Genomic DNA, 27,471 nt, shown 5'->3' with positions numbered 1-27,471 from the left:
TGCTTTTGCCTGTGATGGTTCCACAGCCTCCCCCAGCCCTGAAAGCTTCCTGTGTGTGTGTGTGTGTGTGTCTGTGCATGTCCGCATGTCCTACCCTTGGCAGAAATAATCTATAACACTTTGAAAGCAGTAAAACATTCAGTCTGTGAGTGGGGAGTATGTTTTTCATGAGTATGTAGTATGAATATACTATGAAGTGAATATAATAGTGATAATGTATTTTGCCAATCACAAGTACTGTTATAACTGTTTATAGTTCTCTGTTTACGTACTTAGCAATTTTACTTAATTGCCAGTAAAATGTTTTAATGCCAAATAATCAGGTTAGCAACTGAATGGAAATCAACATAAGCGCAGAAGGCTGACAGAACAGTATTTTTCCCCGTTGTCTCCTAAAGGAGAGCAGGAACATGCAATTGAAGGTGTTGCCCTATGCAGGCCTACACAGTGTCAACATGTTGGAAAGTTCTTTACTTGTAGTGGGACCGAACACTAATTGATACTGGGCACCTACAGTGTGTCAATTCCCTCTGCTGCTCTGTGCTTCTCTGAAGGGGCTCTCCAGCCCCCAGCCTCAGTTAAAGCTGGGCCCTCTGAACCCCCAATTTTCCCTCTGTCAGATTCTCTAAAATCAACTTATTCCGTGAATGCCAATGCAGCTTGTATTACTATCTGCATGCAGACATTGAGTGTGTTTTCATTTTCAGAGGTTCATCACCTAAACCAATGCTTGGGGCTTTCACAATTCTAAGTAATAAAGTAATTCTTACCTGTCCTTTGACACGGATGTTTACATGTTTTAAAAATCAGCCTGCTTTACTTAGCTGATTGCCAACCCGAGCTAAAACAAAAAGCTAATGTTATATAACAAACCAATTTATTTGTCAGCTTAACCAAGTTGACTACAACTCCAACGACCTTATAAGCATTTTGGATATTCATACAGTGACAGTTTTATCACTTCTGACATAACAAGTTAAACAACAAAAGGGTTAAACAACCAGGAACAGATCAGTTTGCAGTGTCAGCCAACTTCGGCTTAATGAAAAGCGAGTAATTAGAATGTTTTACGTTTTTAATAATAATTATTAGTTATTCAGTTTCAGTGTAGTCATTCAGTTGTCCTTTTTACATCAGAAATCATTGGGGAATTATTCTTTTTCGGTTATTTGGCTTATGGCATAGCGTAGTGTAGTACGTTTGCATACTTCAAATTTCAACGGATGTAGTAGGTAATCCGGGTACCGTTCGACTACTATTAAATGCCTACTGGGTATTCGGACACCCTACAAATTGTGACGTACTGCTTTTTGTGTACTATGTAGTAAGGCAGTATGAGTATTCGGATGCAGCTCTGGTCTCTCTCTAGGGGGACTGAAGGGATGGAATTAGCATCCTTTCCCTTTTAGTGTGATAATGTTGCTTTGTTCTTTCCTCTCTGTTGGGTAGTATTTTTGGGGTTTTGGTTTGGTTACGTTTTTTTCTATGTTTTTTATTTTCTTTTGTTTTTTTTCTTTGTTTTTTATTTTATTTCTTGTAAATATGTAAATTGTACCTTTTCCAAGCTGTTTGTTGAAACAAATCATTGAAAAAACAGCTTTCTACAGTCATTAAAAAGTCTTTGTTTCCTTCTTTCCTCCTCTCCTCTCTTCCCTTCTTTCTCTCCCTCCATCTCTCTCTCCCTCATGCATCAGGCCTGGGTAAGATGAAGAGGAAGACGAGCGCCCGCGATGCCTCTCCGACACCCAGCACAGATGCCGAGTACCCATCCAATGGCGGCGGGGGAGGAGCAGAGCGCATCTATGACCTGAACATGCCAGCGCTGGTGAAGTTCGCGTACGCGGCGGAGCGCGAGGACGAGCTGACACTGGTGAAGGGCACGCGGGTGGTGGTGATGGAGAAATGCAGCGATGGCTGGTGGCGGGGCAGCTACGCCGGCCGTGTGGGCTGGTTCCCCTCCAACTATGTGCAGGAGGAGGGTGATGAAGCGTCGGCTGAGCCAGCCCGCTTCCAGGCCCCACGGCCTGGCACAGCCCTCAGCAATGGGCAGGGCGCCCGTGTACTCCATGTGGTGCAGACTCTCTACCCCTTCAGCTCAGTGACGGAGGAGGAGCTGAACTTTGAGAAGGGGGAGACTATGGAGGTGGTAGAGAAGCCGGAGAACGACCCCGAGTGGTGGAGGTGTAAAAATGCACATGGCCAGGTGGGCCTGGTACCCAAGAACTACGTGGTGGTGCTGAGCGATGGGCCGGCCCCTGGGGGCCACAGCGCAGGGCCCCACTCCCCGCAGGTTGGCAATGCGGGACCCTCACACTCGGGCAAGTTTGCTGGCAAGGATTGGTACTACAGCAATGTGACCCGGCATCAGGCGGAGTGCGCCCTCAACGAGAGGGGGGTGGAGGGAGACTTCCTGGTGCGGGACAGTGAGTCCTCAGTGAGTGGCCATGATAGCGGTGTGTGAATGTGGGCTGTGTGCATGTGTTCATGTGTATTTGTGTGTGCATGGATCTGGGTGTGTGTATGTATTTCTGTGCATTTGTGAGTGCGTTTGTATGTGTGTGTGTGGGAAGGCCTCCTGGTATGGTCTGACATGGCTGTATAGTGGGTTGGTTAAACAGGCTGCGGGGGGTTTGAGGCTTTTGAGGCATTGGATGGGGGTGTTTAGGGGTGCTCAGGGGTTGGGGGTGATGATGAGTTCCATATTTAGAGGGTTCAGAAGCTGTTGGGGAGACCGCTAAGGGTGGCTATTTTGTCTGTCATGCTTTGGAAGCTGGTTTCTCCAGTTAGGTACAATTGTGAGGCACACGCACAGTCTGAGAGGCTTTCTGCAGGTTTAGATGGAAGGCTCGTTACAGGCCTGTTTGTGCTGTGGCCTGTTCTGCACAGATGGGAAGAGTGTGCTTACAGGAGCAGAGCTCTGAGAAGCAGGGCAGCAGTCTTGGCACCACACAACACCACACAAGCACAGCAAGCCGGTCTACAGTCCCGCGGCACCTCGCGTGCACTTGCCAGATGTATCCCAGCATGCCCGTCAGACTTGCTAGGTTCTTTCAGGGAGAGTGGACACAACATGCCCATCCTAGAGGCAAGCAGACTGCTATCGCTGCTCTGACAAGCTGCATGCTTCAGCACGCTGTGGTCCTGACCTGCAGCTATAACAGCACGTCCCAAAGCACAGCAGTCATTGTGAGTTGATCCAAGCAGTGGCTCACGCTTGCAAACTGAGCAAACCCGAACCCGTGTTTCACATAAGTACTGTCAGTTACGCATTTAGTAGTAGTGTAGTAGAGTAGCGCTTAATATGATTAGATATTTGAGTAAATTGCTCTAGGTTGCAACTGCAGTTTCCACCTTGGACTCAAATCAGCGGTGAGTGCAGTTCTGTAACCAGTACTCTGTAGGAAGAGAACAGAGATTTGTACTTTGCATGTATGGTGCCCCCTTCTGACCGTAAATGGAGCATTTCATCAGAGTCAATCTTCTAACCTGAAAACCCCTCTAAAACATCATGTGATCCTGAGTATGCAGCAGACAAAATGGATCATTTCAGACCATCATAAATGATTAATAAATACTGTAATCTAAAAACTTTTTTTTTGTTTTTTCTCTCTTTTCCTGTCCTCCTGCCTGTCCCCCCTGTCCCCTGTGCCCCCCCTCCCTCGTACCCCCATCGCCATACCTCCGCAGCCCAACGATTTCTCTGTGTCTCTGAAAGCCCCGGGGAAGAATAAGCACTTCAAGGTACAGTTGGTGGATGGGGTGTACTGCATTGGCCAGCGGCGCTTCAGCACCATGGACGAGCTGGTTGAACACTACAAGAAGGCGCCCATCTTCACCAGCGAGCATGGAGAGAAGCTGTACCTCATCAGACCCTTACTGTGACCCCGCCTACCCCTCGGCCCGGCTGGCAGCAAGTCCCACCCCTGAGCAGAGCCATTTCTATGGCACCCTGGCCTCCTTTCCTCTGACTTCTGTATAATGGTCACACAGCCAGGCCTCGAGAGCGACCACCTGCATAACAACTGCACAGCCAGCTCGGCTGACACGCCCACTCTGTCCTGAATGGCTGTTGGTTGCCGGTTGTCCTTTTATAATTTTAAAATTTCTATGCTTGTTTTTTTATGATTTTGAACTTATCTATGCCTTTTTGTGTTAATCACATTGATAGAATTAAAGACAAATAGAAACGTCTTCACTAAGTGACCATTGAAAGCACTTGCTCTTATGCCTTGGCTGACAACTTTGTCTCCTCCTCCTCTCTTTCCTCCTTTTGGAGGTCTGGAGAAAGAAAGGGAGGTTTATTTTTCCTGACTCCAGTAAGACAGTGTTAACTCATGTCTGGTTTCTCTTGTGCAGTTCAGGTGTCCACTCTGTGTAGTTCTTCTGCACTGAATGCATTTCAATGTGCCACTCTGACCTCTGAAGTTTAATCTCTGCAGGGTCACAGCCTGTGTCCTTAACTGGACTGAAGGACTGCAGTATATGCCAAGTGCTTTGAACAACTCACAGGTTTTACAGTTTGGAGTCAGCGCTGTGATATGCTGACAGATTGTAGGGGAAAATTAGACTTCAGATGTAGATTATGCAGAAATAAGTGTTATTGATCAGCGCAGAGGAGGAGCTCCCTCTGGTGGAAAGTTGGGAAAGGGTACGGCTGGAGCCCCACGTTGGGAGTTGAATGTTTGTCAATGGACAACCAAATGTGTCATCTGTGATTTGCTTGTTTCTGTCCGGCACCCTCCAGTTCCACAAACTCTGAGTAAAATGCATTTGTAGAATATTGTGGACACTAACTCATGGTTAATAAGGAAAAAAGACTCCTAATGAGAAAGAAAAAATATATTTTTGTTTTATTTGCATCAGTGATGTCTGTTTACCAACAAGTGTTGATCATCTGACATCAATTTTTTTTTTAAGTATAATATGTCTGAATGTTATTGAGGATTGTTATTTAATTCCCATTTCCACTGTAAGTATATTTAAAAAGAGGGAAAAGGTGCATACTGTATATAAATCATTTAGTCAGCAGTAATTTACTGTACCTCTGACTGTGTGCTGAGAATGGAGATACTTTTGTTCAATTAAACATTTTGCAAAACAATTGCACTGTGAGGACCTTTCTGTGTCTTTTCAATTCATGACACTAAATTACGTTACTGTTGTTTAGCAAACACTCTCATCCAGAGCAACTAACATAGGTTGCAGTTTTATCCATTTATACAACTGAATATTTACTGAAGCAATTGTGGGTTATTAGTACTTTGCTCCAAGGTACAGCAGCAGTGCCCATGTGGGGAATTGAACCAGCAACCTTCCGAGTCTTGTGGCTCTTTTACCATTGTCTCTATTACAGTTCATGACTTCATATTGCACAATGATTTAGGCGTGCAAATACGGTAAGTACGAAGAGGAATTCACATTACACAGTTCTGAAGGATCTGCATTATCACACATTCCCCAGCAGGTGGCACTTATATTAAAGGAAACCAAGCAGTTAACAGGCAAGCTTATACAAACACGCCAGCTTCCACAAAGGAGTTGGTCGTCATCTTGTGTATCTCTCAGTTACCTTCTTGGTCTCTGTTGAGAGATGTGCTCCTACGGTTATCAGTCTCACTCGCGCGCATCCTGCGGTTTGTCCACCTTGTGGCATAATTGCATGTCCTTTCTCATTAGAAGAAAGACAGTTTGAAGACACATGTAGTAGACAGACTGCATATTAAATATGCAGTGTCTAAACTGAAACCAGGGACTGTCTCGGTTTTGTGTCTAATGTACTGTGTGGAGAAGAACAAGTCTTTTATGGGATCAGAGCCGGCCCGTGGCATAGGCGGTATAGGCGAATGCTAGGGGCGCCCCAAATGAAAAATCAAAAATTTGAACTTTTAGTATTTTTAACTAATACTATTTTAATACTATTGTTTTGAAAATTACCAAAAAGGCCCACAACAACATAACTACATAGCGTTTTTTCCAGCAGTATCACCCTGCCCCCCACTCTTAGATAGACTTACCTGATTGTGGGGGGTGGGCGAGTTATCTGAACTAGTGAGTGACACTGAGCGTGAAACGTGATACCATTAACTTCAGTAGCCTAATGCAAATATATAAAAGAGACCAAAGCCCTCTGGTGGAGAAAGAAGAAAAGAAGAAAAAAAACGGGAAGCAGCCAGAGGTAATGTGATGAATGAATAGCTGCATTATCCTTTAAAACACTTTTAAACTTTGCAGTCTGAGCCATCTTACATGTGTGCTGTATCACACTGCAGCACTTAATTTTTCTATTACTTAATATTTCTATTAATATTATTATATTTATTTTGTTGAGGAAAAAGGACTGAAAAAGGATTTACATACTTTTACTCATGCATATTTTGATGTTGAAAAAAGATTTTATAATTGTTTTGAATGTTCTACTTCAGATTTGTGAAATGTTCCGCTGTTTGGCAAATGTTTGTCGTGTTCTGACCATAAAGAATGGTTTAAAACCACAATTAACCGTGGTGGTGGAATTGGCTGCGATGCAAGCTAAAATCTTGCCTAGGACACTTAATTGGTCAGGTCCGGCTCAGTATGGGATCTCAGCGTTGTGTTTTATTTCCCATGATGCCCTGCCAGGCCTTCAGATCTGGTGAAGCCAGGGCTAACAGTCCTCTTTCAGCCCCATGTTCCTGTCTGGGGGTGAGAGCAAAAAGACCGATTTCTCTGAGGTAACGAGTGTGGTGGGGTTCAGGAATGTGCTGTGTATGTTAGCATGTGGCTAATCCTTAGACACTCTCTTGCTTAACGATCAGGCCCAATCATTCACAGCAGAAGGGACCTGGAGCTCATTGATCCAGTAATAGGCTGCAAGGCATGGCCCTGCTGGAGTCCTCTTATGGTGTCTTCTCTCTCACTGCTCTTATTTCACTGTGTGGCAGATGCTTCAAACCCCAAACTGCACCACATTCTCCCAGAGCAGGCTGTGACAAATGAAACCATAAACACATGTTTTCATTACATTACATTGCATTACAAAATGTTTACATGTTTCTCACCCGTCCATCTTTATTTATGTTCTGGTTGCTGCTGCTGATTGCTATGGCTACATTATGTCACATTATTTCAGACATGGGCCATGCCACTTACGTGAGTGTCAAGTAAGTTTCAAGCCCTAACATACCAGACTGTTGGAAGTCCCCAGTCAGAAAGGTCAAGTCTTGTGTAGCATCCCTCATGACCCAATGGTCAGGTCGAATGAGGTCACACGTCACCAGTTTCGTGTTTCAGAACTCAAGTGAATAAACGAGCAGAGTTGTGAGGAGGAAGTGTTTAAACTCAAACAGTCACATAAATTTAATCAAGTCCATTTTATTCTGAGGCAAGGTGGGTCTCAAGTTATCTAATTTGTGCCTTGAGTCCAAGTCAAGTGACTGGAGTAAACATTGTTTGCTCTGCAGAAACAGCCAACAGCAGTCTGAGTCCACACCCTCATATGGAGTACTTGTATTTATAAGAATTATCCATTGATGCTGATGGGTATTTACTGTGGCGAATGCAGTTAAATGCTATGCTCAAGGGTTCAGCTGTGCCTTGCCTGGAATTTGAACCTGTTTATGAGTCTAGAACTTTAACCACTGGGAAAACACAGCCATGAGTTCTGAGACAGAGGCTCTGCATGGGACGACATGGGCGTGGTTCATGCATCAAAGATCCCTCCTCTCACTCTGATGGCATGCCAACAGGTAGGTCCACAGGTTGTGGAGGCAGGGCTGGTGTCTAATTACATGTCTGTTCTGCCTTCTCTTTTGTCTCCAGACTTGAAATGGCAGGTCTGAGGCCAGAGAGTGAGACGGACAGTCTGGTCAAAGGCCCATTTCATCAAGAGAAACAATTTTATTTTATCAGCACGTTCTTGGATAATTGGTGGGACGTTAATGTAAAGCATTCCCAAATTACTAAGTATTACATTAATGAACTAACACTGCATCAGACTCCAGGTTTCCAGCCCTGTTTCCAGGCAGTTGTATGAGATTGGCAGCCTGTCTGAGTTCAGTCTGAATTTTGAATGAATAAAATGAGATCTGATTAATTCATGTAGCTTTATGATACAGTACCCATCTATGTCTATGTCTGTGGCAGATTAAAGTGTGGCATTAGAATTGAAAGTACTGTCCAGCCACTGCCCAGATGTGGAGCTGCAGGTGCACTTTCTGCTCACTGTGAGAGTATTCTGTGAACCCCTGCTTGTTTGTTTGTGACAGCTGCTAATGTCTTTGACAGCCGTGACTAATGTTGGCACATCTACAATGTGAAGACATCTACAGCGTATTGATCGTTTGTCCTAATTAACGTCCTGAAGGTGATGAATAAATCAGAGAGGAGAGGTGGCAAAGGACCAGGATGTGAAATTCTCTGACCTCTACAGAGGCAGCTCTTCTCGTCTGCTGTACAGATGGCCTTCCCATTTGCGTTTACACCAACATCTTCCTTTATCACCTAGAAGCTCTCTGAAAGGATTGATAAGGTCATACTTCAGAAATCATTGGTATTTGAGTTATGACCCGTGCCCTTAAGAAGTGGTGTGCTGTGATCTGTCAGGTTTTTATGAACCATGAGTCCCTTCATCTCATAAGCAAGGGAAGCAGGTTCTCCAAGGCTAAATGAGCAGGGCTGTGAAGCCATCCACACGCCATAGTCAGTGATGAGAAATGTGGCTCCACATCAACCACAATCATCCACTGGTTACCCCACCATGGTAACGTGAACAGTCTATCCCGGCTCTGCCCACTCCCTCAGCTCACAGCTGCAGCCCGATTATAGTTTTGGGGGACAGACAGGTGGGAGCACAGGGTCTCCGTGGCATGAAGGGAGCCTGCTCACCTCAGGCTCTGTCCCTAATTCTTCCTCCCCGTTCCATTCCCATGCCTGCCCCCACCTCCGTGACAGTCTCTTTGAACTCCAGTTCATGGTCTGCGGGTGCTGGAATTGGAGACCTGCTAGGAAAGTGTGCACCAGGGTGCAACATTCTGAGCAGGGCCGTCAAAACAAATGCTGTGCGCTAGCTCTGTTCTACCTCTCCCATGAGGAGAGCTCCCAAACCCTCCAAGCAGGAAGAACAGAGACCTCGTTGCAGCCACCAAGAACAGGCACGGTAAGAGTGGAATGGAGGAGAAAGAGTGGAGGACATGTCCACTGTAGAGAATGCAATGCCCTCACACCTTTCTCTCTGTTTGAACCTTGCTGCATGCTGTCTCTCGTTACTTTCGGGTTTTCTCTTTGCTTTAATTTCCTGCTTCTCTTCTTCTTTGTTTCTGTCTGTATGTCTCATCTCTTGTTCTCTTTTCTAGATAGCCCAAGTGCTGTGTAAGAGGAGCAGTAAGCTTAGACCAGTGGTGTAACTCTTGTGTCTCTTTGGGTCCTGCCACAGCTTGTGTGAAACTATGTCCCGCTTCTGCATTGTGCTGCTGGGCTGTACCTTCTTGCTGGGGCTTCTCTGTCTCACAGGTAAGTAGACTCTTTACTGACTGTCTCCGCACATGCCGGAGGACGATCCATCCCACCAGATGCCCTCCTCTGTTGCTTATCTGTCCCACAGGAACCAGCTCTCTAATCTTCTTTTACCTCAGAAGGGGGTAACCATGCAATCGTAATAAGCAGTGAAACCCACATCGACTGATGCTTTCTTGGAACTTTGGAACTTTGCTCTATCATGGAATGTACCTGTACTGAAGTCACCCCTTTTTCAAGTTTTTTTCATGCTTTTGTGGTACCTTTTCTGTTGAGAAGCACCTAAGCTGTCTATCTTCAAATCAGGAATTATATCATATTATCAAAGAGAGGAAGAATAAAAACTTAGTAATAATCACAGTGTATTTCTATGGCCTTGCAGTAAGGTTGTGTGATGGACTGGTTCTGCAGTTCTGAGCTCCAGATTGGTTAAATATCAGCTGTGTCCTCACCACCCTGGGGGTTTGATTCAGAGGCATTAAATGGCAAACAGACAGACCCTGTGCGCACGGTCCGATGAGTCCACTTCGTCTTTACCTGTTTTTTTACCGTTAGCATGACTAGCTGCCTGGGGAGCAGGGTGTCTGCACAGAGAAGAGAACTGCAACAGGCTACAGACTTGCAGACTTACGTTCTTATTAGCAGTCCTTAGACTAAAGTAGATATATGTTTCAAATGGGAAATGGGAATTATTAAAGCTTCATTGGTAAATAACTGTAAGCTCTTGATGTAACAGTGCTTTGAGGAACTCTCTGTCTCTCTCAGCCAGATACACGCTGAACGTGTGGTGCAGAGTGCTTCTGACCTGTAACTTCCACATGTAACGGAGCTGCTAGCCCATTACAGAATGCTTCTGTAATTTGGACAATAAAAAATAACGTACACGACTGTAACTTACCCGTTTTATGGTACAAAAACAGTTCGCGGAATGCCGACGAAAGTTCGTTAGTTCGCAACCGAGCACACTGCACACATGTTTACAAAACAAAGTTTTAAACTACTGTCAGGCGACACTGTTGTTGTTAGGGTGGACAACTAACAGGGCGGTGAAGCTACACACTGTTAAAAAATAGCTAAACAGTTTTAACTTTGTTTCAAACGTTTATGGTACTGTGTTAGCGTACTAACTACCAAACTGCTTACCGCGCCTCTTGTTTGTGTTTCAGTCCGCAGCCACTGTATCCGGGTCATCGGGAAGCAAAGGGTGGTTCATTGCGCTGAGACTGTATTTATAATTTAATGTACATCTGGTGGTATAGTCCAGCTAACACCAGTTGCATATATGTTTATTTTCTGAACATGGGTAAATCGGAAAACGTGGAGAATTTGTTATAATTGAAATGCTATTTGTAATGTAAATTATTTCCGCGATTTATGACAATATTACCAATTTTGGATTAAAAAGAACTTAAATTGTTTTGGATCATCTCAGCCAGCTAGGAGGGTATATAAGGAAGTCTTTGTCCTCATTTTGTGGTTGGATGGTTGATTGAATGGGAGTAAGACTGGACAGAGTGTACAGTGAGTGAATGGTATTATTGGAAACCCCCTGAAAATAGTTTTGTTTACCTGTTTGTTATTTTATTTTTGTTTTTGTTGCATCTTTGTTGCTTGAGTTCTGTTTTTGTTTATTTTGATACTTTTGCCACCTGCACTGTATATAGCCTTCATCTTCACCTGCACACCAGGGAACCGATAAAAACTCTTGCCACTTCATTTGTTGTTTGGCTCCATTTTGGAATTCTTTTGCCTGGCTGCTGCGGTTGCCCCGTCACGCACAACATTCATGGCAGCACTGTGGCAAAGCAGACCCACATTACAGCTACAGCGTATGGAACAGACATGGCTACATGCCAGGAAATGCAGATGGGTTTACCCTTTGTTTTCTCCCTCTAAACCCCAGGGGCGGAGGACACGACGAGCACTGCAAGCAAGGATGGCAAAGGTGAGCACTGACAGCTCTGAGACTGAGCTTTAGATCGCTGGGCGTGTCTGTCTGTGTGCTGCTGATGGATATGGGAGGGAAAGGACTGTGCTGCACTATACAGTACCATCCTTCTCATTACAAATGTTACAACTGAGTGAGAGAGAGAGAGATATGCTTAGTTGCGTAAGCAGTTAGTTGCGAACAACGCGCTCACCTAAGTTAAATATTGCGTTATCACCGCTGTTTTTTAAATTAACACTAAATAAAACGAGATAAGCTTTCAATGTTATCTGTGTGCCGTTATCAAGGCAAGCAAGCTGGCTACCTAGCGGGTTAAAGAGAACTTCAGGACCGCTGATGTCCAAGTTGTACCTAGCTAGCTAGCTAGCTGCATTTGATATAAAACTACGTGATATATATACAGAAGAATATAATCGTTTGTAAAGTCCATGCCCATTAACTAATGAAGAGGTAGTCTCAGCTGTAGACAGAACTTGAGAATCGTAGCCAAATATACCTTACTATATTTTAATTCAAACATACTTTAATTAGTAGCCTATTGTGTCTTTTCGATGAAGTTACACCTAGATCGGTCAGCACGGTATAGTCAAAATCGAGACCGTAGGGCAAATTCATACCGGTGTATTTTCTATACTGTACACCCCTAGCTGTGATCATGGATCATTGGGTCATACTGCATTGGTGTTGGATGCACAGCAGTGGGCTTGATGCTCTCCTGGTGGAGCAGTGGGGCCCAGACTAAGGCCTCACACAACCTCAGAGGTCTGCACTCCGCCCTGACCACAGCTGAACTTGCCTCCCGGTCTTAATGCTCTGTGTGGACCTGCCTCTCAAACTGCCAGTGTGCCACCTAGTGTTAAAGTGTAGTAGTACAAATCGTTTGAACTTGAACTTGGCTCTGTGGATTTAGCTGAAAGATTTAGTCACATAAAATAAATGTGTATGTTTTTGCAGCACGCACCCTGGACTGTTAAAAAGAGTCAGGTTAGTGTCTGGGGAAGAGAAACACAAGAAGTTTATTAGTTACATTAATAAATAGAATAAAGCTGTAATAAACCTGAACTTTAACTCTGTAATTTAAATTTATATCATACTGAAGTTCAGCCTGACAGATAGATAACCTAATAACCTATTATTATGGGTCTAAATGTATATATCTGTATCTAACTGCCTCTTTTGGGTTAGCTTGTGGTGCCTTTTGTTTTAGCTTTTTTCAAGCTAGCTTCCAGCTAGATTTTTAAAAACTTTTTTTAAAGCTAGTGTGGCTTTAGCTGATTTTAAATGATGTTAAAATCAGAAATACTCACTGGATATTGGTTAGTGAATTAGAAATGGTATGAGCCAGGTGACATCATTTTAATTTAAAAGTACACTGAAGAGTGTCGTTTACTTTCTTCTCGTGTCAGTTTTTAAAAGATGAGATTTTCCAATTTACATTTTGTAGTAGAAAATAGCATGTCATCAGCCAATAGGAAAAAGTTCAATCTCCTCATTAAATCCATGGAGGGAGAGCAGTGCAGTGGATGTCGGCAGTTTCAGTGGAGACTGAGACAGTCCTGCGCACTCATATAAACAGAAGCACCACATCTCCAGTTAATCCCGCTGACCCTTCCTTACATGCATGGAGAGACAAGCACAGCAGCATGCAACATGTGCTGCTGTGCTGCTCTCCCTTCATAACAGAACAGGGCAGAGCATGGGGACAGCAGTTGTATCCTCCCCCTAATTTGAACTCCACGTCTCCAAATGCAAACAACTCCTGAGAGCATGTCTCAGTAACACACTAGGAATCAGCACAGGCTTGCTCTGCAGCACTGGTTCTACAATCAAGCTTGTGAGCTTGTTGCCTTTGCCTGCTTTGTGCTTGGGTAGTAATTTTTTTTGTGTTGTACTGATCTGAGTATCTGAGTGTTAAAAGATTATTATATACAACTTATTACTGTTTTGGTGATTCTGTCCAGTTTTACTTCTTTTTCTTTTTCATTGTTGCAGCTGACAGCTGGTTCTGATTGGTTTGCTTTTTATGCCAGATGATTCTGATTGGCCTGCTTTTTACCTCTGATGGTTCCAGTTTTCTTAATCATTATCTCATATGGTTCTGACTGGCTTGCTCATTATCTCACATGGCTCTGATAGGCTTGCCCATTGTCTCAGCTGGCTCTGATTGGCACTGTCATTTACTGGGCTGCTTCTGGGTCCTCAACAGAGACCAGGGACAAGCGCAGCATGCCCAACTGGAGCCTGACAGCCTCCGACTTCTTCGGCTGGGTGGAGAACCTGCGTGCCCATGCTGGCTACGACAAGATTGAAGATTTGGCCAGAACCTTCTGGGCCCATTTCCCCTCTGCCAGCCGGCTGGGCTATGACACCCCAGATGAGGAGTGAAGAGGAGAAGAAAGTAGAGACAGACTGGAAACACCCATGCTGCCTTCCCCTACCCCTCATTCACCTTCCTCACTCTCATCCACCTTACTAACCAGCCACCCTGCCCCTCCCCCTGGCCTACCAACAGGATCCAGACACGGACCCTAAACAGACAGCCTCACTCATGAAGGGTAGGGCTTTCCAACTTGAATGTTGCAAACAGGAACAGGCAGATACTAACTGCACATGGGTTCAAAGTTGCAATGGTGCTGATTGTGCAGAAACACACCAAATGTTAATGTTCAATAAACCTGTCCAAGTGGTAAGGGTGTGGGTCCACATGTCTGTGTCACCTTTCTTTTCCTCAGTGGGCAGTAATGTTATTTGTGTGTGAAACAGACAGGCACCAGAGTGGATGGGCTCAAAGCCATTATTTAGAGGGATTGTTTCTTCCTCCTAGTCACGGGACACTGCTTATGCTCCTTAACAGGTAACACTGATTGATCACCCTGCAAAGACAGCGCACCTATGAATCGCACCAAGAGCTTTCAGGGCCCACCACCCTCCATATTCTTCATATTTATAATGGAATGAATGTGGAGGATATGAGAAGTTCATAAGACACACGTTTTCCTCATCCATCTCTTACTAATAACCATCTTTGAGCTGCCCTTGTGAAACAAACAAACAAACAAATAAACAAACAAACAAAAAAAAACAGAAAAACTCAACTTCCTTTTCATCACACAGCTGCTGTAAGTCACTCTGTCTCTGTGCTGTATCAGCTATGCTAATTCACTGTGTGCTTGAGGATGGTTTTCAGGCTGTGATCCATTGGTTATCTCCCATTTTTAGCCTCACAATTTCATATTCATAAATAAGATGAAATAAATGTATTCATTCTGGTCAAAAAGCAGGCATAGAGACAACTGTGCAAAAATGATTTGAGTCCTATATCTGAGACCTAAAGATAAGTGCAAGCATGCCTTTGAGCTGAGAGTAATAAACTGCTGTACGTCTCCAGCAGTGGAAATGGTAAGAATACATGGAGGCTCTGCTGTGGATAAAACAATGCCAATTCATCATCACCTGTGCAATGCAGGCTTAAGTCTGGATTTACAAAAAAAAAAACATTTTGTACAACTTGCAATTCAACTTGCAATTGATTCCACTGAAGATAATTTGTGGTGAATACAAAAATCCAATACAAAACAAGTTTTAGGGGAAAAATAGCATGATCCAACAATAAGAAACGTATTAACCTCTTGCAAATAATGAACCCAATGAACAATAATGTATTTGAGGTATTAACTATGCCTTTTGAAGTTTTGTGAGCTATGCCTTGATGCTGAAATATCTCTTCTCATGGAGGTCAAGTAGAAGAAATGAATAAAGAAGAGCAGTAAGATCTTCAGGTGGCCAAGTTAGAAAATGCAGAGCAGAAAGTTTGCAAGAAACAAATCTAAATATGCTGCAAAGATTTCCTTAAAATTATAGACCGAGAACTTTAATTCTACTAAATTCTCTGGGAATTACATCCTGGATACTGTGCATGCCAGACAGATGTCTCAAAAATGGTGTTATGTTTTTTTTATGTATGTTATGTATGTTTCTGCTTTTTGTCAAAAATGGAGGAGAGCACATAGGGTTGGTCACACCTGTGCTTCACTAGTTTTACCTTATTTCCAGGGGTGTAGTGGTAAAAAAAAAGAGGTGAGTAAACTATGAATTCTGTGGTCAAGGTAAGGTGGACCACGACATACTGTTAAAAAAATGATTTTCAGAATACTTGTTTATTTATTTGTAAAATGTACATTTCCTGGAGAAAATGTGAAGTGGGCTACCTGCTACACGGAGGTTATTGCGCAGTGCTTGGGTCCTGAGCAATACAGCTCTTGTATAACAATACAGGTTGTTATAGGCTACCATTAGGTGGTTCATAGGGTGTTGCTGAGCATCACTGGGTGTTCCCTGGGGCCTTACTATGTGGTTCCTACATACATTTAAAAGGTGCAGGTGGAATTCATTGTTAAACAAGACTATGGAAGGAATAAACATAGTTGAAGTCTATGAAGTGTATTACAGTTTTTTTCGATTGCTAACATGCATTGGTCAAAACTGAAGTCACATTGTCAAAACTCTTCACACAGTCAGTGAAACAGAAGTCTATGTGGACCGGACTGCGAATCACTTTTCATTGCTTTAACACAAAATGTGTTCAATGACCACATTTTCCAAAATCCATGAACTCTTTTCTCATTCATACTCCACCACCTGCAAAACACTATATATTTGCAGCACATTTTTCAAATGCTAACACACTGTTTTCAAAACTGTTAAAAACACATTCAAAACAGAATGATGGAAAATTTTGTGCATTTCTGCAGTAACCATATTGAAATGTATAGAAAATGTGGATTTACTGTATTTCAGAGAGTAATGGAGATGGAAGCCAGGCAAACTGCACATACATTCATCTTTGTGGATGAAGCTGGATTCAACCTGCCAAAAACATGCCTCAGGTGAAGAAATGTGATTGGACAGACAGCAACCATGGATGTCCCAGGCCAGAGAGGAGCTAACATCACAATGTGTGCAGCCCTTGCCAATGATGGTTTGCTGTTACACAAACCACTCATTGGCCCCTACAATACAGAGAGGCTCATTTCTTTCCTGGATGATCTGCATAATCAACTTGTGTCAGCGGAGGAAAGAAGTCAAGGGGCAAGAAACTCCCCTCCCTTCATTGTTGTGTGGGATAATGTGACATTCCGCCACTCTGCTGCAGTCACAGACTGGTTTGCTGCACATCCCAGGATGTCAGGACTGTTCCTGCCTCCATACTCCCCCTTCCTAAACCCCATAGAGGAGTTTTTCTCTGCGTGGAGGTGTAAGGATTATGATCTCCATCCACATGATCAGATGTCCTTACTGGATGCCATGAATGTGGTGTGTGGAGACACTTCTCCTGAAGATTGCCAGGGTTGGATTAGACATTACAGGAGACACTTTCCAAGATACAATGTAATTATATTATACATGTAGTTTTTTGTTTTTGTAATTATTGCAGCCCTGAAATTCCAGGAATTTGTTTTTTGTTTCAACTTTTTATTTTTCACAAGTAAATTACTGTACTATATGCAAAAATATAGAAAAATAAAGGATATTGAAGCAAATTGCTACATTTCCGATTCATTCTTGTTACATACACTTTAGTACAGTCAATAAAGTGAAAAGGTGTTATTCTTATTCTATAATGAAATACTGATTTATGTGAAAAATCATTCAAACTTCAAAGATCAAAGTTCATCATTTATGTAATGCTCCCTGTTGTTAGTGTTTTTTAGGTCAGTGTGTTATGGGTGACAATGTATGCTTTCTGAGTGAGAATTGTTGCCAGTGTTATGGTCGAACAAGCTTATTTTGAGACAGGTATAAAGGGTTTTGGTGGTTTGAGTGAGTTTTGGAGGTGAGAATAAGTGTTTGGTCAAGATGCATGTTGGTAATGCAGACTGTGTGAAGAGTTTTGAAAAAGTGGCTTCAGTATTGACCAATGTTTGTTAGCAATTGAAAAAAACTGTAATCACCATAAAGTATGAAACAATGAAAGACAGTATGAAAGAAATAGATATAGTTAGTCTATGAAGTGTAGCAATCACCACAAAGAGAGTATGAAACTATGAAAGGCCTGAAAGCAATAAATGTTTATGAAGTGTATTAATCACCACAAAGACAGTATGAAAGTGAGAAAAATATAACATCTATGAAGTGCACGAATCACCATAAAGAGAGTGTGAGACTAAGAAGCAGTCAAAGGACATCCCATAATAACCTGAAAACAACCCAGAGCAACCAGCAGTACAAAATGTGAAATTACAAACTGCATCTAGAGTGGAATTCTGAACATTCTGCAATGTATGTGTATGGGGAGCATGACTCTCAAACAAATTGCTAAAGCCTACAGACTATAAATCATCGCTTAGATATTTAAATGTGAGTGACAGTAGAAGAAGCTGAACATTTTGATGTAACATCTCAATGTCTATATACTATAAAAACTGTAGAAGCAGCAAAGAAATCGCCATATATCCATTCGTCAATGACAGGAATCCAGACACATAACGCTAGTCAACCTTAGATAGATAGCTAGCTGGCTAGCAAGTCCCATTCTACGGCTCTGTCGTGAGCCTGGCTGCCGCAAGAAACGATGTGATCGATCACAAATTCTGTAAATGCTGATAATGCAGCGCAATTTTGAATATACTACAGGTTGCGCTGGTAAAACAAGAGGAAACTAATTTTAACTCAAATTTTAAAGTTGCGTAAACTCTATTTAGAGGTGCGAAAACACTATTTAGAGGTGCGTAAAGGCTATTTCAGAAATGTAGGAGGTGCGTAAATGCCGTTTATGTGCATTTAGCTTCCACTACAGTCCTGCTTATTACCATATTCAGGAAATAGCCTAGCCTTGTGTGTCCAGATCATGGTTTATGTAACCTCACACACCTGTGTATGAATCTGTTGTCTTCCGAGGCTTGTTTTCAGCCTTGAGGTTGAAGCATCAAATTTCACCCTTCCTCACATTGTGAGCCCTGGTAAAATCATATGAGCAATGCATGACTGTCACCCTACACCTCATTAACATGGAAAATGAAACACTGGCAGCATGCAAGGTTTAGCAGTACACAGTAGTAAGGTTTCGGTATCCTGAAACCATCTCCCCCCTAATCAAAGCTGACGAATGCCAGTGCTGGGTTTTCCCATTTCAGTTGAAGCTGAAGCCATTACCCCCTGCCAATGGGGGGCAAGAAAAGTGGCTTTGTGTTTCCTGTTTGCGAGGGACCCCATATCTTGATTTAATTCCAGAACTTGTGTGAGGCAAACAACCGTTCCCTGGGACAATACAGGGACAATGAAGGAAATACATAGCGATCCCATGTGTTAATTTAACACCAGCACATGGATAAAACAAACTAGGATCCCTGTGCATTACAGCGATTGCAGCTCATGAATAAAGATGGGCAGCGATCTCATGTATGGATTCAACTCTGCTGCGTGAGCAACCAGGGATCCCAGACAGAGGTTCTCCCTTCACCTCTTTGTGATACCGTGGTGTCTTTGAGGAGGGAATCTGATGCGTCCTGCAAGAGCACAGACTGACCCTTGGTCAGAGGAACAGTGGCTCCAAGCTAAAGGGCACACTCCCATCACCTTGAGGGGAGTGGATTTACCTCCCTGTCTCTGGGGCTTTCTGGAGACTTTAAAGTCACAGCTGGAAGTGCAATTCAAGATAAGCAGGACTTCTCTGGAAATGTGTTTATTTCACACTGAGGAGCTGCTGTCTTCCCCCAGGCTGTTCTTACTCCTCCTGTGTGGGGCAAATTACGCCCACTGAAACTGTGAAGCCTGTTGCTGAATCACTGCAGGTCCCCCTGCCCTAATGCAGAGCCACATTGGTTTAGAGAATTCCAGTTAATGCACCAAAAGATCCGTTTAAAGAATTCCAGTTAACGCGTCAATAGAATTCCAGTTACAGTTTTTTTTCGATTGCTAACAAGCATTGGTCAATACTGAAGCCACTTTTTCAAAACTCTTCATACAGTCTGCATTATCAACATACATCTTGGCCAAACACTTAATCTCACCTCCAAAACTCACTCAAACCACCAAAACACTTCATACATGTCCCAAAATAAGCTTGTTCTACCATAACACTGGCAACAATTCTCACTCAGAAAGCATACATTGTCACTCATAACACACCGACCTAAAAAACACTAAGAACAGGGAACATTACATAAATGATGAAATTTTATCTATGAAGGTTGAATGATTTTTCACATAAATCAGTATTTCATTACAGAATAAGAATAACACCTTTTCACTTTATTGATTGTACTAAAGTATATGTAACAAGAATGAATCAGAAATGCAGCAATTTGTTTCAATATCCTTTATTTTTTCTATATCTTTGCATATAGTAATTTACTTGTGAAAAATAAAAAGTTGAAACAAAAAATTCCTGAAATTCCAGGGCTGCAATAATGATTACAAAAAAAACCATAAACAACATGCATAGTATAATCACTCATACTGTACAGTACTGTGAGGGTTCTAATTCTCCCTCTCTCCTGCATTTGGCCACAAGTTCTCATCAACATCACATCTTATGTCTTCTCTGGCGATGCATCTTGGAAAGTATCTTCTGGAATGTCTAATCCAACCCTGGCAGTCTTCAGGAGAAGTGTCTCCACACCCCGCATTCATGGCATCCAGTAAGGACATCTGGTCATGTGGATGGTGGTCATAAACCTTACACCTCCACACAGAGAAAAACTCCTCTATGGGGTTTAGGAAGGGGGAGTATGGAGGCAGGAATAGTACTGACATCCTGGGATGTGCAGCAAACCAGTCTGTGACTGCAGCAGAGTGGCGGAATGTCACATTATCCCACACAACAATGAAGGGAGGGGAGTTTCTTGCCCCTCAACTTCTCTCCTCCGCTGGCACAAGTCAATTATACAGGTCATCCAGGAAAGAAATGAGCCTCTCTGTATTGTAGGGGCCAATGAGTGGTTTGTGTAACAGCAAACCATCATTGGACAGTGCTGCACACATTGTGATGTTAGCTACTCTCTGGCCTGGGACATCCTCTGTCCAATCACATTTCTTCCCCTGCGGTGTGTTTTTGGCAGGTTGAATCCAGCTTCATCCACAAAGATGAATGTATGTGCAGTTTGCCTGGCTTCCATCTCCAGTACTCTCTAAAATACAGTAAATCCACGGTTTTACAGTACTTTACATTATGCATAGCTATGTATGTACCCTGTTTGGTTATTGAACAGACATCTTACCTGGACATATTGATACCTGAGTTCTTTCACACATTCACCATTTCTCTCAAAGGGTACAGTGTACAACTACTTCATTCTTATTTTATGTTTCTCTAGGACTCTGTCAATTGTCGTTGTGCTGACCGTATTCACATTCCCAAAAGTGATATTGTCTGGCAGCACTGTCCTGAATTTCCCATAGTTTTATTGCATTGTTGCCAATTACCATGTCAACGATGGCAATTTCCTGTGCATCTGAAAATATTCTGCCTCTCCCTCCTGTGGGAGGCCACCTTTGGATCCTACTGTAAAACACAAAACAATCAGTATATTTCAAAATGTAAGTACATGTAAAAATGTAAACATACTGTATTGTACTGTAATATGTAGTTCAATTATCATTGAAGGATACACATCTCACCGGTTGTTTTGCCAGAAAATTCGTACAATTGATGCAACTGTTGAATGCTGCAGATTTGGTTGCACCCTTGAACCAGCCTCTCTCTCCAAATCAGCGTTCAACAGTTGCACCATGGTTTACAACATGGTCAATAATTATGGCCCCTATCTCATCAGAGACCACCGCTCTTGGTCTTCCTCTCCTTTGTCCCCCATGCATTCTCCCTCTCCCTGCCACGCTTCCTTCCCCACCAACCTGTCTTCCTTGATCCATGTTTCCAAAGAAAGTCATTCCAAAGCTGTCCCCCTTTGTCTGTCTGGTAACGAGACTAAAAACAGAACACCTGGGTAGGCTTTCAGCTGAAGTTGCAATCAGCTGTGTTTGGAATGATTATTATTTAATTTTATTGTAAATATTCTGCTAAGATTTTCTATATATTTCAATATGGTTGCTGCAGAAATACACGAAATTTGCCATCATTCTGTTTTGAATGTGTTTTTAACAGTTTTGAAAACAGTGTGTTAGTGTTTGAAAAATGTGCTGCAAATCTATAGTGTTTTGCAGGCGGTGGAGTATGAATGAGAAAAGAGTTCATGGATTTTGGAAAATGTGGTCATTGAACACATTTTGTGTGAAAGCAATGAAAAATGATTCAGTTTGGTCCACATAGACTTCTGTTTCACTGACTGAGTGAAGAGTTTTGTCAATGTGACTTCAGTTTTGACCACTGCATGTCAGCAATCAAAAAAAAAAAAAAACTGTAATACACCAACTGCTTGGTTGAGAGATTCTACTTAATGTATCAACAGATCGGTTGAGAAAATTCCATTTAATGCAACACCATCAGTTTACAGACTTTCAGAAGTGACTCTGATCAGTATGGGAGGAAGAATCTCCTGGAAATAAGAAATCTTCAACAGTCATTCAAAGTGCCATAGCAGTTGCAACATGATTAACTGGACTTTCAAAGAGCAAACTGACTGAGAGCAATGCAATTTTGTGCTAACTGTCTGAGAAAAAATGATGAATACAACTTTACATTAATCCACACAGCTTCACCCTTTCAAATGCTGAATGTGTCAGCAAATGATGAAGCAATTTAACCAAAAACACACGGATTGTCTTATAGGTAACAGTGCAAAGCTACACAAACACAAGTTCCTTTTCCAGGGTTTGCACTGCAGTACAGGGTGCATTCATTTCATTTCACAGCTGACACTGAGCACTCACTTCCCATATTTGCCCTGTCTTGTCTGAGGTCAAAGGTAACATAGCCTCAGTCAGGAATGCTTTCTCTGCTGCACCTGGGACAGAGGACTCAAACATTCCTTTCATATTAGCTAGAACATCTTTGATTTATCTTTTAAAGGCAAACTACTTCACAAAAAGAAAAAAGACATCAACAGAATAGTATATTCCATCATTATACAACTAAATAATTTTAAACTAATATTTTGCTGTTTAAAACCAGAGTAGAGAAGACTGTGCCTGTAGCAAGTTTGACTGGCTCAAAATCAGCTACAGTGAGCTGCTGTTTTGCTTCTGTTTCTTCCTCTCAGTTTCAACAGAACCTTATTTTATTTTCTCAGGGTTTCAAAATGAACCTTTTTCTTGACACATGTGCATGGTCTGTACTTGAGTAAGCAGTATGTCACCAAATAGGAAATTGTTGTGGTTCACAGACTGGGTACAAACCCAACCTGTATTTTCAAGTTCAGTTCACAGTTTGTGTGTGTACATGCAGTGTGTACATGGATGTACACAGATGAGTTCTAAACATAACATCTTTCATGAGTTTTCCACTGGAATTTGGCCCAAAGCACAGCCTCTGCCATCTTCCTGTACCTCTGTCCAAATCTGCCCAGGACAGAGATCTTCTGTGTGTTTGCCAGGGCTGCAGACTAGCCAGCATAGCCCTTACCTCACACATTTCACTAAACGTATTAATGGATCACTCTTTAAAATGGGGTTTCCCTTCATGTTGAGACAAACTACATACCTACTTGTTTCTTAGTCATTCTTACATGCTTCCATGTAAGAATGAGAGAGGATAACATTGAACACATAAAGTCAAAAAACAATGTTTAAAAACTGTAAGGTGAAGAGAGTGATGGAATATCAGTACAAGCATAGTTTTCAGAAAAAAACTTGAGATAAAATGGCAAGTCACACCAGAATGCCTCCTTCAGTACAAAATTAGTATTACTGAAACACTGCAATTTAAAATTGTGAAATCAAGTTTGCAAGCTACAATATCCACAGAAAAACATCATCAGTGAGTCCCTGATCTCATTCCCCTGCACCTGGCCCCCAGCACCTCCAAAACCATTCCAGTGGCTAAAGGCTGAATATCTGGAGATATTAGTGTGATTATTGTGAAGGAAGTGGATACAGAACAACTCTTCTTGTATCTGTTTAATGGCTGCAGTGGGACTAGTCCAGTAAAGTAATCCCTATGTTTGCTGTAAGCTTGCTTCCCATCTCTGCACAGAGTATAACATCATTACTAGAGTATATTATCTTTTTGCCCCAGATTTTTTCCACTGCTAAAATTTAATGAAAAGGATGGCATGTAAAGCACACTTCTGAGGCAGTGAATGCCAGGTGACCAAAACTACAATACCACAGCGAGAATGGGTATCGATTTACAGTTTTTCCAACGTTTTCACACTTAGGTCAATACTGTGGCCACTTTTTCAAAACTCTTAACACAGTGTGCTTACCAACCATGCATATGAGCACATCAGTTAATCTTTCGTGCAAAATGCACTACAACCTCCAAAACACTTCTTACCTCACCCAAAAGTGCTTCGTGCTGCCATAACTAAAGCAAATGCTCTCTCTCAACGAGACTACTTTCACAAAATACAATGGACTAAAAAACAGAAACAACTTGAAGCATTGCAAAATGCATATATTATGTGTTGCTGTATCGTCTGTTTTTGCATAGATTAGTGCTGCATTGAAAAAAAGTAAAGTTTACAGTACATATTATAATACAAAACAAATACATCTGAAATGCTTCAATATGCCTCATGACAGCTCTATGCTACAATTTCCGAGGTATACTGTAGTACAACAAAAAGGCTGCAGATGCTTTTCATTTCTAGTACTGTAAGTGAAATAACACCACATGATAACTACCACTAGAAGTCTGCTGTAGCCCTAATGCTGATCCATGGTGTCCTCTGTATTTTGGGTCAAATTTTTATGAATTTCACATTTACTGCAACATTCTGCAACATTCTCCCTTGCCTTGAAACTTTAGAAAAAAATCTTTAGCATATCTTATCCACCCCTACAATCCCCCACACCCAGGGTGCGAAATACGGGAGGTCTTGGGGGGTCCGAGACCCCTTGATTGACGCTTGAGACCCCCTGAAAGCCTCAACAGCAAAATTTTGGGGGGGTCTCTGGAAAAATCTTTTAAAAAATTACAGTTTTTTTTGATTGCTAACATGCATTGGTCAAAATTGAAGTCACATTGTCAAAACTCTTCACACAGTCAGTGAAACAGAAGTCTATGTGGACCAGACTGTGAATCACTTTTCATTGCTTTCACACAAAACGAATTCAATGACCACATTTTCCAAAATCCATGATCTCTTTTCTCATTCACACTCCACCACCTGCAAAACACTACATATTTGCAGCACATTTTTCAAATGCTAACACACTGTTTTCAAAACTGTTAAAAACACATTCAAAACAGAATGATGGAAAATTTTGTGCATTTCTGCAGTAACCATATTGAAATATATAGAAAATGTGGATTTACTGTATTTCAGAGAGTAATGGAGATGGAAGCCAGGCAAACTGCACATACATTCATCTTTGTGGATGAAGCTGGATTCAACCTGCCAAAAACACGCTGCAGGGGAAGAATTGTGATTGGACAGACAGCAACCGTGGATGTCCCAGGCCAGAGAGGAGCTAACATCACAATGTGTGCAGCACTCTCCAATCATGGTTTGCTGTTACACAAACCACTCATTGTCCCCTACAATACAGAGAGGCTCATTTCTTTCCTGGATGATCTGCATAATCAACTTGTGTCAGCGGAGGAGAGAAGTCGAGGGGCAAGAAACTCCCATACCTTTGTTGTTGTGTGGGATAATGTGACATTCCACCACTCTGCTGCAGTCACAGACTGGTTTGCTGCACATCCCAGGATATCAGTACTGTTCCTGCCTCCATACTCCCCCTTCCTAAACCCCATAGAGGAGTTTTTCTCTGCGTGGAGGTGTAAGGTTTATGACCACCATCCACATGACCAGATGTCCTTACTGGATGCCATGAATGCGGGGTGTGGAGACACTTCTCCTGAAGACTGCCAGGGTTGGATTAGACATTACAGGAGATACTTTCCAAGATACATCACCAGAAAAGACACAGGATGTGATGTTGATGAGAACTTGTGGCCAAATGCAGGAGAGAGGGAGGATTAGAACCCTCACAGTACTGTACAGTATAAGTAATTATACTATGCATGTTGTTTTTTTTTGTTTGTTTGTTTTGTTTTTGTAATTATTGCAGCCCTGGAATTTCAGGAATTTGTTTTTTGTTTCAACTTTTTATTTTTCACAAGTAAATTACTATATGCAAAAATATAGAAAAATAAAGGATATTGAAGCAAATTGCTGCATTTCCGATTCATTCTTGTTACATACACTTTAGTACAGTCAATAAAGTGAAAAGGTGTTATTCTTATTCTATAATGAAATACTGATTTATGTGAAAAATCATTCAAACTTCAAAGATCAAAGTTCATCATTTATGTAATGCTTCCTGTTGTTAGTGTTTTTTAGGTCAGTGTGTTATGAGTGACAATGTATGCTTTCTGAGTGAGAATTGTTGCCAGTGTTATGGTCGAACGAGCTTATTTTGAGACAGGTATAAAGGGTTTTGGTGGTTTGAGTGAGTTTTGGAGGTGAGATTAAGTGTTTGGCCAAGATGCATGTTGGTAATGCACTCTGTATGAAGAGTTTTGGAAAAGTGGCTTCAGTATTGACCAAAGCTTGTTAGCAATTGAAAAAAACTTTATTTGTCAATTATCACTAAAAATGTCTTTTAACCATTACAGCCTGCGTCCAAATTCACATCCCTTCTTCTCGGTTGAATTGCTCAGGAAGTATTCATTGCTAACGGTGCTAGTTGTTTGTCTTTGCGACGAAGTGTTGGCGAGAAAAATAATTTTGAATTTACTTCAAATTTAATCACAGTTACAACCTGCATACAGCTCTGCGTCCATGTCCACAATTGTTTGAATTAGTCATGAAGTCGTCATTGCATAGATAGCAGAAGAAGGAGCGGAATCGGAACTTTGTAATGATGCTAGTCACATATTTGTACATACCGAAGTACGTTATGAAGACAGATCAAACTTCTGCAAAGTAACATCTTTACTAATTTCTTCACCCATTTTCACACTCCTGCTTCTCGGTTGAATAAGTCACGAAGTCCCTATAAATAAACAAAAATAAACAAAAAATAATGTAACCCCTACCACCGCCGAAAAAAACTCCCGTATTGGGACACTTTTTGATCTGTTGTTTTGCCTGTAGATACCACTATTGAGTGTAGTAAATTTACTTGGGTCACTTTCTCTCACTGATAGCCCATGACTTACATATACAGCAGTAATAGTGGAAAAATATCTTCAGCGACAACTACTTCTATATTTTGCCTATATACATGCAAATTTCAGTGCAAATAAGACCACTTACAAAAGTGGTAACAAGGCTGCAAACAAAAACAAAACAAAAAAAAATAAACTGAACAAACCTTCTGCTAAAATCAGAATAAACTGTGTTATTTCAAGCATATAGTTTAATTTGTCTGTCAAAATGCAGCATATTTCCATCTACAGTGATCTAAATTTAACAGTTAACTTTCAGTCAACTGAAAGTTAACTGTTTTGAACCCAGTATTTAAATGTCTGCAAAACTTGCTGTAGTTGTACAGAATTTTGCTGGTGGTGAACATGGTATTGAGACACGTGTAAAAATGATTGTAAAAAACTGTAATTACCTCTCCACAGTCAGACAGTTCTGCATCTTGAGATCTAGCGATACACTGTGACAGAGTTTGGGCAGCAAGCACAAAAGAGTGTAATGACTCTGAAGTAGCAAGATGGGATAGAGAGATAGGGACACTTTGTGCTCTTGGCTTCTGACAAATTGCCAAGGTCTTTTGCTGGGGATGTGGAACAGGCACTGCTCCGGAAAGCATTCAGTTTGTTGATTAAACACATCACCCTAGGGGACAGAGCAGCAGACAAGTGTGGCATCAACAAACCTACTCAGGACAAATCACTAGTCATTCAACCAGCTATACTGTTTTCACCCATGGAAACCCCACCTTCCACGCCATCTCTTGAGTTTGTGTTAAGGAGAGAGAACAAGGAGCTTGCTGAGCAGGAGCCATCTGAGGAACCC

General features: G+C 41.9%; 2 protein-coding genes across 3 annotated transcripts in view; both read left to right on the top strand.

The window, feature by feature from the left end:
- LOC118789424 (cytoplasmic protein NCK2-like) overlaps window positions 1-4,046 on the top strand; it is a 93,854-nt gene extending 89,808 nt beyond the window's left edge. The window contains exons 3-4 of the mRNA XM_036545841.1: window positions 1,695-2,434; window positions 3,688-4,046. Coding sequence (XP_036401734.1) covers window positions 1,695-2,434; window positions 3,688-3,882 — 935 coding nt within the window. The 3' untranslated portion in view covers window positions 3,883-4,046. The remainder of the gene's footprint in view (window positions 1-1,694; window positions 2,435-3,687) is intronic.
- A 5,376-nt stretch (window positions 4,047-9,422) lies between these two features.
- otos2 (otospiralin 2) lies at window positions 9,423-13,927 on the top strand. Of its 2 annotated transcripts, none has more exons than XM_036544728.1 (2): window positions 9,423-9,486; window positions 13,644-13,927. In XM_036544728.1, the coding sequence occupies exons 1-2, from the start codon at window positions 9,423-9,425 to the stop codon at window positions 13,820-13,822; spliced, it is 243 nt and encodes an 80-aa protein (XP_036400621.1). In that variant the 3' UTR covers window positions 13,823-13,927. The 2 variants fall into 2 exon arrangements, 1 of the variants encoding a protein (XP_036400621.1); XR_005005428.1 differs by lacking the exon at window positions 9,423-9,486 and adding an exon at window positions 11,217-11,434 and having other exon boundaries at window positions 13,644-13,707.
- Window positions 13,928-27,471: the final 13,544 nt, after the last annotated feature.

This window comes from Megalops cyprinoides, chromosome 14, assembly GCF_013368585.1.
Source record: "Megalops cyprinoides isolate fMegCyp1 chromosome 14, fMegCyp1.pri, whole genome shotgun sequence".
Taxonomy (NCBI): domain Eukaryota; kingdom Metazoa; phylum Chordata; class Actinopteri; order Elopiformes; family Megalopidae; genus Megalops; species Megalops cyprinoides.
Note: the sequence above shows the minus strand (reverse complement) of the source record. Positions and strands in the feature narration are given on the sequence as shown.